Genomic DNA, 11,653 nt, shown 5'->3' with positions numbered 1-11,653 from the left:
GGTTTTTCTCGGCGTAAAGAAGAAAAAGGGCAAAAAAAGCTACAGTGTGGGCAAAATAAAAGCGTTTCTGCACAGGACGAAGAATGTGAAAGGGATTAAGGTGGAGGATTTTTTCTCAGACAAGGAGTTGCTGGCGAACGCGGCCCAGCAACAGATGAGGAGTAAGGGGAGAGGAGGGTTCACGGACCAGGAGGTGTACAGGTTAAAGAAAATAGTGCAGAAGATCAGGAAGGAGCTGAACAACGGAGAGGATGGGGAGGAGGTGGAGGTGGGCGCTGCTGTTCGGGCTGTTTCCCTTTTCCGTTGCAATGAGTGACTTTAACATCAGCACGCTGAACGCGAATGGGGCCAGAGACGCAGCTAAGAGGTCTCTGCTGTATGAGCTGATGGAGCAGAAGAGGCTGGATGTGCTGTTGGTGCAGGAGACCCACAGTGACTCTGGCAATGAGGCTGACTGGAAGAGGGAGTGGGGGGGGGAGGTGGTGCTAAGCCACAAGAGCACCACCAGCGGTGGGGTGGCTCTTCTCTTTTCTAAGAGCTTTGCCCCAGCATCCTTTGAGGTGGAGGAGGTGGTGGAGGGCAGACTGATGGTGGTGAGGGCAGCATTTGAGCATCATAAGTTTGTCTTTATAAATGTGTACGCTCCCACCACAGGACCACACAGAGTCACTTTTTTGCAAGTTTTAAATGGGGTTTTAAGCAAAGCTCGTACTGGGGAGTTTTTGTTTCTAGGAGGTGACTTTAACTGCACCGAGAACGACCTGTTAGACAGGAACCACTGTGAGCCGCACAGAGCATCGCAGAACGCGATGAGGCTGCTCTCAAGCGAGAACGAGCTAACGGACGTGTGGAGGAGAACCAACGGGGATGAAAGACAGTACACCTGGGTGCACTGCAGAGGCAACTCTTTATCGTTGGCCAGACTAGACCGGTTTTACTGTTTTAAGCACCATTTTAACATTTTTAAGGAATGTAGAATGGTGCCTGTTGGTTTTACCGATCACTCCCTGGTTGTTTGCCGTGTTTTTATCGCCAATGTAAAGCCCAAAAGCGCATATTGGCATTTTAACACCACCCTACTATGTGACTCCAACTTTAAAGATGCTTTTAGGTTTTTTTGGGAAGGTTTTAGAGACAGAAAGCAGGATTTTATTTCCTTAAGACTGTGGTGGGACTATGGGAAGAGGGAGATAGAGCAGCTCTGTCGGCAGTATACTCTCAATGTCACACGGGACATCACCAGATCTATGAGGGATCTGGAGACTGACATTGTGGAGTTACAGGGTGTAGTGGAACCCACTGGGAATCGAGATCACATTAAGGACCTCAAGTCTAAAAGAGCTGCTCTTGCAGACCTACTAGGCACCAAGGCGCAGGGGGCGCTGGTCCGCTCTCGCTTCCAGAGCGCAGCACTGATGGACGCACCATCTAGTTTCTTTTTTAGCCTGGAGAAGAGCAACGGGCAGAGCAGGTTTATCCACGCCCTGAGATCAGACACGGGACAGGAGCTCAGGAGGCCGGAGGAGATCCGGACGAGAGCCGTGGACTTTTATACAGAGCTGTACAGAAGTGAGTACGAGGAGCAAAAAGAACTGTTTTACTCCTTTTGTGGGAATTTGCCCAGGGTCCCGGAAGATGTCAGTGCGGTGCTGGGGGAACCTCTGACCCTGCAGGATCTTTCCACGGCCCTGCAGAGCATGAAGGGGGGTAAGGCCCCTGGCATCGACGGGATTCCTGCGGAGTTTTACAAAGAGTTCTGGGAGGAGTTACGGGAGGACCTTTTAATGGTTTTTAATGAAGTTTTTAAAGATAAGTTATTGCCAGTCAGCTGCAGGAGGGCAGTCATCACTCTCCTACCCAAGAAAGGAGACCTGCAGGAGATCAAGAACTGGCGTCCTGTGTCCCTTCTGTGCACGGACTATAAAATCCTGTCGAGGGCACTGGCCAACAGGCTGAGGGAGGTGATGGACCTGGTCGTCCATCAGGACCAAACTTACTGTGTGCCTGGTAGGTCCATTCTGGACAATGTGTCCCTAATTCGGGATATTTTGGACGTCTCTAGTTCTCTGGGCATTGAAACTGGGCTCATTTCGCTAGACCAGGAAAAGGCGTTTGACCGGGTTGAGCACCCTTACCTCTGGAAAACTCTGGAGGCTTTTGGCCTCAGCCCTGGTCTGATAGCCATGATCCAGGTTTTGTACCAGGACATCGAGAGTATACTGAAGATTAATGGAGGGCTGAGCGGCCCTTTTAAAGTGCGTAGAGGGGTGAGACAGGGCTGCCCCCTCTCAGGGATGTTGTACTCTCTGGCCATAGAACCATTGCTGTGTCAATTAAGGACGAACATCGAGGGTGTGTTTCTAAACGGTCTCGAGAGAAGCCACATTCTATCAGCCTATGCGGACGACGTCATTGTCTTAATAAAGAAACAGGACGAAATCAGCAAACTGGAGGGGATCGTCAGGGACTTTGGGCTGCTATCAGCAGCGAAAGTCAACTGGGGCAAAAGCGAAGCGCTGGCTGTGGGCGGATGGAGGGGGGGACTTTTAAAACTGCCAGGAGGCTTACGGTGGCGAAGGGATGGGTTTAAGTATCTGGGAGTGTTTTTAGGGAGCGAAAGTGTGGTGGGGAAGAATTGGGAAGGACTGCTAGGAAAGATACAGGGCAAGCTAAGAAAATGGAGGTGGGCACTGCCACAGCTGTCCTATAGGGGCAGGACGCTCATTATTAACAACCTGGTGGCCTCACAGCTGTGGCACAGAGTGGCGTGTGTCCAACCACCAGACCTGCTAGTTAGGAAGATACAGGCCGAGCTGATAGACTTCTTTTGGGGGCGGAATTTCCACTGGGTCAGGAAGGAAAGGGTCTTTCTGCCTAAAGAGGAAGGGGGGCACGGTGTGGTGGACATCAAAAGCAGAGTGGCAACTTTTAGGTTACAGTTTGTGCAGAAGTTGTTAACGGGGTACTTTAACGTTTGGAAGGACGTGGCGGGCTTGGTCTTAAAGAGGACTGGGAGGATGGGACTTGACCGCTCGTTGTTTTTAATGGACACGAGTCTTCTAAACAAGTCGGGCTTACCCCGTTTTTATCAGGAGCTTTTTAAAGCATGGGGGTTATTTAAGAACAGGAAAAGGGAGGCCGCAGATTCCCTCCACTGGCTCCTGGAGGAGCCGGTGATCGGAGGAGCCAGGCTGGATGTGCAGGACGGGGCCACTCCAGGACTGAGGAGCATCCTGAGGGAGGCGGGGGTCCTGACCCTGAGGCAGGTGGTGGCGGCGGCGGGGAGCGACCTGCAGGACGGCGAGGCCATGGCGGAGCGGCTGGGGGTGAGGTCCACCAGGATCGTACACCTGGTGCTCAAGAGGTGGAGGGAGACGCTCACGGAGGAGGAGCTGGCCCTGCTGAAGGAGTACGGCGAAGGCGCGGAGGAGCCAAACTCGGAGGATCCCTTCCCGGAGATGACCCTGACCCCCAACCTGGAGGGGTCCTCCGGGAAGCTGCTGCACAGGGCACGTTATGCAGAACTGGACCTGCACACAGCCAGCGGGAAGGCTTTTTACAAAGAGTGTGTGGTTGTTTTAAATAGGAAGGGACTGGAGGGGCGGCAGGACACTGTCTGGAGGGGACGGCTCCAGATGGGGGGACAGGAGGAGCCGTGTTGGAGGAGTTTTTACAAAGCTCCCTCCAAGAAAAGGACGGGGGACCTCCAATGGAGGGTCCTACATGGAGCCATAGCGGTCAACAGCTTTGTTTCTGTTTTTAATCCCACGGTCGCAAATGAATGTCCATTCTGCAAACTGCCAGAGTCCGTGTTTCACTGTTTTGCAGAGTGCGACAGACTTTTAGAGCTTTTTAGTCTTTTAAAGGAAAGTTTTAAGCTCTTTAAGGAGGAGTGGTCCAGAAACTGTTTTATTTTTGGGGCTAGATACTACAGGGCCAACGCAGAGAAATGGCGACTGCTTAATTTTCTAGTAGGGGAAGCGAAGATGGCCATCTACCTCACGAGGAGGAACAAACTGAGGGGAAAGGACAGTGTTTTAGGAAGAGTGTTTGTAGCGTTGGTCAGGGCCAGAGTCTTGATTGATTTTAACTTTCACAGACTGATGAAGAGTCTGGACGTCTTCATCAAGCTGTGGTGTTTTAACGACGCCATCTGTTCCCTGGTGGAGGACGACCTGTGCTTCCAGTCTGTTTTTAACGTGTAGGACTCTGTTAGTGAACCAAGTGTGTTTGTTGTATTGTCTGTAACTGTGAACTAGAGAAATTGTTAAAATAAAGATGCCGTAAAAATCAAAAAAAATCTCTCTCTCTCTCTCTCTCTCTCTCTCTCTCTCTCTCTCTCTCTCTCTCTCTCTCTCTCTCTCTCTCTCTCTCTCTCTCTCTCTCTCTCTCTCTCTCTCTCTCTCTCTCTCTCTCTCTCTCTCTCTCTCTCTCTACATACACATATAAACTGATATACAGATACACACACATATAAGGTACATATGCGTATATACATATACATAAAATAAAAAAATTGGAATAATAATAATGTAAATAAATTGAATAAAATAAAATTTAACTTAGTGAAGGGTAAAGCTTAAAGTGGAAGTTAAGCCATTCAGAGGAGGAGGTTCCTCTCCTGGCATAGAGGGGAGTCACTGTCGGTGGCTATTGATGTTTGGCTCCAGTAATACTGTTTTATTTCCCTGGTAAAATAAAAATAAAAAACGCTAAATCATAAACTTGCCAGTAAAAATGTCCGGTGATAATGCTCATACAAAACGTAGTCACTTCACGTTGGTCCACGGTGCAGGCGAGGCTGGCCAGTGGTGCGTCCAGCACCCGCACCTCAGCCGGCACGCGCCGGCCCTCACTTTCATTGCTTCGCAGGGTTTGTTTCACTCTCGCGCGTGCGAGCCAATCTGCCAGGCCGAGCACATCTGGTACCTACACCGGTAGCAGGGGGCCGATCCCCGCGCCCTATCTCTGCGGGGAGAGAGGGCCACCGAGAGCTGTGCAAGGGGCGCCGTAACCTAGGTGTACATTATATCTGCGTTTGTAACATAGACTGTTTATTGAAACGTGACCGATAAGGTTCAAATTTGTCCGGTAAAAAATACATTATTTTCACCCGACCACTTACTCACTATTTCGCACTGAGAAACTGTAGGGGTGCCAAATCCCAAATACCAAAAGTCACATAGTGCTGCTTTAATAAAGTGAACACATGACACATGAATATATAGGATATTCTCACGGATAAGGAGATAACTCACCAGGTCATATGTACAGTATAAGCTATTTTCAATGAGGAATTCATTTTATGCTCCCATTGACACGACAGAATGTTGGGAAGAACTCCATCCGAAGTCATGTTACGCGTCAGGAGGCATGACACTTTGCTGGGTTTCGCTGGTGAGGGAGATACAAGAGAGGTCGTCACATCTTCTTATGGATGTGGAGAGGCGGAAAATACGGGGAAACACAGACTTTTTCTTACTGTAGGTTCTGATGTTGGCCCCGCCGAGGACCTGGTCCGGTAGGATACTGTGGCACTGCACGATCGCACTTTCGTAGGTGAAATTCTTCAGATACAGGACCGTGTATGAGGAGTTGACCGCTTCAGAGAGACTGCTGCCAATGGCGTTGCCGTTCAGCGTCCAGGAAGTTTCACTCTGAACGCAGGCGCTTAGGCACGATATGTTGACGTCGGAGCCCAATTCGACGAAGTGGCCTTTAGTAGTGACATCACATGGCTTCTTTTCTTGTGCTGTCCAGTGAATTTACTAATTAGTATCTGATACTAATGAAACCTTCTCTAAGCTCTCTAACACTCTCAACTTTCAAGTGGCAATCGATAAGATCTTCTATTTGGGGTGGGTTACATGACAAGTCCAAGAACTCCGTTCGAAACTGCAACATTTTTGTCGTTTGTTTGTTTTTTTTTCTTTCCAACACTTTTATTTTCCGGAAAGTATTCCTTGCTGTGTTCGATTGGTAATTATTTTTTTTCTTGGGTCGCTTGAGGTGATAATAGGTATTACAGCATCAGTCATATACTGTATATCATAACATTTTACTGACCACAACTAGCAGGCTACACTGGTTTTTCAAATCAGAGTCACTTCTTAGTTGTGATCAGTGCGTTCTCGCAGGGAAAGGCGGACCCCGTCACCAACAATGGAAACAGCACATACATAACACAAATAGGCAGTTTCTCATGAAGTGTCCGATGAATAAATAAATATGGGATGAATATCAAATATAGAATTGTCTAAAGAAAATAAATCTCATGGATTACCACATTAAGAGTAATTAAAACGAATAATTACCTTTAGAGAAAACTGGAAATGCGGCGAGAATATATAGGATTGGAAATGAAGACATCATTGAATCCTTCGGTTGGATCAGTCAGGTCCTCCGGGTCCGGGCTCTCTCCAAACACAGAAGTCCCCCTCTGTGATCTACTGCGGAGACGCCCACGCCTCTGTCCCGCAGCAACAAATACAGGAACTGAAACCCGAGGTCTGGCAGTTTTCTTTCCCAACGCGAATGAGAAGTGAAGTAACATGGACAACATCAACATCTTTTTTATTCATTCATTTTTGGTTGGTTTCACTGGGGCAATATGGTTCGAAATTCCTTTTGATCGTTTTTATTCGTCAATATTATCCCCAGAATGACTTAACTCAACAATTAAAATATTGCATACTACATACTGTAATGTGATACATATTATATATATATGTTATATATAGTATGTCATATTGTGGTCCATATATACAATATATATCTATATAAATGGACCATGCCATTGTAAATAGTGAGACTGATCCAACTGCATCTACAACTCAAACTCAAAACACCCAAATAGATCCAGTGCACTTCTGCAAATCGGAATAATAATAATTAATATAATTAATATAATATCGGTATAAGGTCACCATGCGCTGTAATTTAATTTACAAGATGGTCATTAGATGTTCTGATCCCAGCTTCACTGTTATCTCTCTAACACTAGTACAGACAGTTATGGAAGTTTGGATGAATTCACATCCAAAATCTTCCCAGATTGGGCGGACTTGTCAGATTGGGCTCCCAAGAACGTCGGGAAGTGAGAAGAGAAAGTGGGTTTGAAGAACCAATGGCGTCAAATCGCTTTTGTCAAGCCAAGGTAATAGTATTTTAAGGTTTTGGCCGAAATTGTCAAAAAACAAACAAACAATGCCACAATCTGCATTTACGATTTGCTTGCAAAATACAGTGCACAAACAAAATACAAAACGCTTCTTTACACACATTTCTCCGTAAAAGTCCCTGACTACATTCAAAAAATGCTGGATACCGCACTGTTGAAATAGCTTTCCTGCTTGTGTTTTTTAGATAAATGATAATTGATTATAGACCAAGTTCAAGTTCAAGTTCAAGAGATTATTTGTCACATACATACAATGTACATCACATTACATGATGTAATTTAGCGAAAGTGACGTGCAAAAAGTACATTTAATTTTCTTTAAATTTGCTTTAATGAAAGTTTGTTAGACGGTAAAAGCATTTGGATATACGAGTCACCCCCCCCCCCATTAAAATAACAATATATATTTTTATATAATTTATTCATTTATTCATTCATTTATTCATTTATTTATGTATTTATGTATTTATTCATCTATTTATTTATTTGTTTGTTTGTTTGTGCGTGCGTGCGTGCGTGCGTGCGTGGCTACTTCGCATGCGCGTGTTTCCTCTACGTAAGCAGTACTTCCGGAGTACTTCCGCATTAGACTATTGACAGGACCCTCCTGTTTTCCCTCCGCCCATGACGCCGCTACCCGCTCCAATGTCGACAGCGGTGATGATCGCTGTCGTGGTCGGCGGCGGAGTGCTGTTCCTAATGCGTCGCATCTTCCCCCGGCAGAAAGCCGCGGCGCTGCGCCGGTATCCGGCCGGCACGATGCGGGGAAAGACCGTTATCGTCACCGGCGCCAACAGCGGGATCGGAAAGGCCGTGGCGGAGGAGCTGGTCCGGCTCCAGGCCCGGGTGATCCTGGCGTGTCGGGACCGGCAGAGCGCGGAGGAAGCAGCCCGCGACATCGAGAGGCGAGCCGGGCCGGAGCACGGCCGAGTGTCGGTCAAACACCTGGACCTGGCGTCACTGTCATCGGTCCGAGAATTTTGTGAAGAAATTAAAAAGGTAGGACAGGGAGACAGTCTGACATGAGGAGCGTTGGTTGGAAATTGATTATTGTTGATTCGAAAGTTGCCCCCAAAGTGCTACTAATTATATATACACACACTACTCACAAAAAGTTAGGGATATTTGGCTTTCGGGTGAAATTTATGGAAAATGTAAAAAGTTCACGCTACAGTGATATTATATCATGAAAGTAGGGCATTTAAGTAGAAGCATGCAATGGTGATTTCCTCATCTCAAACAATTTATTGAAACAAAAGCCAACAACAGTGGTGGGTATACCACAACAAAAAATGTCAATGTCTCAATAACTTGTCATGTGCCCTTGAGCATCAATTACAGCTTGTCAACGACGTCTCATGCTGTTCACAAGTTGACTTATTGTCTGCTGAGGCCTGGCCCCCGACTCTTCTAGAGGGGCGGCCCTCAGGTCATTGAGGTTCTGGGGCACAGAGTTACGAGCCTCTACACGGCGACTCAGCTGATCCCATAGGTTTTCTATGGGATTCAGGTCTGGAGAAAGTGCAGGCCACTCCATTTGAGGTGCCCCAGTCTCCAGCAGCCGTTCCCTAATGATGTGACCTCGATGAGCTGGAGCATTGTCGTCCATGAAGATGAAATGAGGCCTGTGTTGTTCATGCAGGGGCACAATGACTGGATTAATGATGTTATTCAGGTAGTATGGGCTTGTCACTGTACCATTCACAAAGTGTAGGGCAGTTCTGTATTGACTAGACACACCTGCCCACACTGTAACACCACCACCACCAAAGGCTCGTCTGGTGACAACAGTGGCTGATGCATAGCGCTCTCCTTGACGTCTTCAACATCGTTGGCGGACATCATTTCTGCTCAACGTGAATTGACTTTCATCAGAGAACAGCAGTGAGGCCCAGTGGTCCCTCGTCCAGCGTAAATGCTCCCTGGCCCATGCAAGACGATGATGCCTGTGCCTGGTGGTGTGGTCCGGTACCCTTGCAGGTCGTCTAGCACGCAGACCATGCTTAAATGTGCCTGGAGTTGAGTGGCATTCATCATCCGGTTCTGCAGGGCACTGTTCACAATGTAGCGGTCATCAGTGTGGGATGTGGCCAAAGGACGTCCACTTCTTTGCCTTTCTGTCACTCCTTCAGTCTCTCTGTATCTCTTTTGCAACCTGCTGATGACATCCTGTTTGAAGCCTCGCAAGGCGAGGTACTGTTGATCAGTTGTTAGGTGTTGTCTTGTCTCATGATGTCAAAATGTGAACAGCATGATGAAGAGGACTGTTTAAATATGAATTCTAATTGAACCAGGAAATGTATTGGTCGATTCATGGATCAAACACCTGTTGTGAATTTTGCCGTTCAGCTCCTTGTTAGAGAACAGCAAGTTGTCAAAAAGTACTGAAACATTGAACAGTTGGACATGTGCATTCAAAAGTTTAGAGAAGGTCAAATAAAGTTCACCTGTAAAGGTTATAGTGCATTTTAGGTTCATCCTGAAATTTCACCCGAAAGCCGAATATCCCTAACTTTTTGTGAGTAGTGTGTATATATATGTATATATACTGCTCTATAATTAATAGCACTTTGGGGGCAACTTTTTAAATTCTCTCTAAATAAAATTGTTTTTTTAAAGGTAAATCAGAAAATCATACTGACATCTAACAAGGATCAGGAGTCATTTTAAAACTGCTGCCCCCATGTATTGGAGGCATTGAAATGGGCAAACTCAGCACAAAGTTGGCCTGCTGTGTAGCCTGGAGAGTTGTCCATGGTGCTGAATGGTTTTTCCAGACAGTACTGTCAACACAATACCCCCACCTGAAAGTTGGTGAAGCTTTGTTACCATAGCGTGACGTTAAAATGGTAACGTAATAACGTCAACGTAATAAATAAAGTATTTTGTTAAAAAGTTAAAAAAAATTAAAAAATGACGAACTGTCCTAGAAAATATTATTTTTTACCTCTTATAATCTTTGCAGCAGTTTGTGAGTTACCCTTGTTTGTCCATGCATTCAGAAGACGGATAAGGAATGAACAGTATTTCACTCTCTGCCCAATCAGGAGGAATCCAAGATAGACGTGCTCATCAACAATGCCGGCGTCTACCAGTGTCCCTACACCAAGACAGAGGACGGATTTGAGATGCAGCTCGGGGTCAACCACCTAGGGCACTTCCTCCTCACCCACCTCCTGCTGGGCCTCCTGAAGAGCTCAGTGCCCAGCCGCGTCGTGGTGGTCTCCTCCAAGCTCTACAAGTACGGACACGTCAACTTCGATGACCTGAACAGCGAGGGCAGCTACGACAAGGCCTTCTGCTATAGCCAGAGCAAGCTGGCTAACCTGCTGTTCACGCTGGAGCTGTCTCGCCGGCTGGAAGGCACCGGGGTCACGGTCAATGCCCTCACGCCGGGCATTGTTAGGACCAAGCTGGGGCGGCACGTGCACATCCCTCTGCTGGCCAGGCCGCTGTTCTTCCTGGCCTCGCTGGCGTTCTTCAGGAGCCCGCTGCAGGGCGCCCAGACGCCCCTGTACCTGGCCTGCTCCCCTGACGTGGAGGGCATTTCGGGGAAGTGCTTCGCCGACTGTGCGGAAGAGCAGCTGCTGGCCAAGGCCATGGATGAGCAGGCGGCCAAAAGGCTCTGGGACTTGAGCGAGAAAATGGTGGGATTGTAGGAAGTAAGCTTCGGACAAGGTTCTTTTTGGAGGAGGCAGGGGCATTTGAACATGGAGCAGGACAGGTCCATGAACTTTCGGCTGTCTGTGGAGAGTGATTGACAAAAATACTACTTATTGGAATAAGCATTAATAAAGACAAACACAGCATCCTTTAATGCACAATTCTGCTGTTTTTTTCCATATTATGTCCCATAATGTGTGAGGGGAAATTATTAATGGCAGATTCATTACAAAGCATGTAAATTGAGTGTGTTTGTGATTGAAGAAATTAATAGGGTATTGAAATTCCAGTCTGCATTTTTTTCAAACAATGGTGCAGTTTGGCCATTTCTGTGTGGAGGAGCTGGAGAAACATACCTGCAGAGAAAAACCCATTCTCTTTTGATTTTAGAATCATGATACAAAACACTTGTGTTTTCTCAAATTCAGTCTACAGAGTCTACTTGATGGTTCGGTGTCCTGTTACTATGACGACATGAAGACTTTTGGTTATTTGGTGCCATCTGCTGTCAGATAACTGAACGGGGAACAAAAACAACAACCCCAGAACTGATAAAGTCACGGCACTGATTTGACAAAGGCAAAGAGATTTGGTCGTTGCTGTTTTTGCAGTATTTGCTGTATCCAACAAATAATCAGAGGCCTTGCACGCATCTTGAGGAATCTAAGGTGATGCTGCGTGTCGTTAAACAATTGTTTAGACCAATTGTTTGCATGTGTCAAGATCAAAAGGAGAGAAATCAGCTCCCGATATCATTCATCAAAAGCAAGCTGCGTCGTCTATTGAGCATTATTCCGCACACGGCGCAAA

The 11,653-nt window shown here is 46.9% G+C and overlaps 1 protein-coding gene across 1 annotated transcript; it reads left to right on the top strand.

Moving 5' to 3' along the window:
- The first annotated feature begins 7,783 nt into the window (after window positions 1-7,783).
- On the top strand, window positions 7,784-11,039 carry rdh14b (retinol dehydrogenase 14b). Its single transcript, XM_080022317.1, has 2 exons — window positions 7,784-8,179; window positions 10,228-11,039. The coding sequence occupies exons 1-2, from the start codon at window positions 7,805-7,807 to the stop codon at window positions 10,837-10,839; spliced, it is 987 nt and encodes a 328-aa protein (XP_079878443.1). The 5' UTR covers window positions 7,784-7,804; the 3' UTR covers window positions 10,840-11,039.
- Window positions 11,040-11,653: the final 614 nt, after the last annotated feature.

This window comes from Zeus faber, assembly GCF_960531495.2.
Source record: "Zeus faber genome assembly, chromosome: 2".
Classification (NCBI taxonomy): Eukaryota; Metazoa; Chordata; class Actinopteri; order Zeiformes; family Zeidae; genus Zeus; species Zeus faber.
This window is presented reverse-complemented; position numbering and strand designations above follow the sequence as displayed.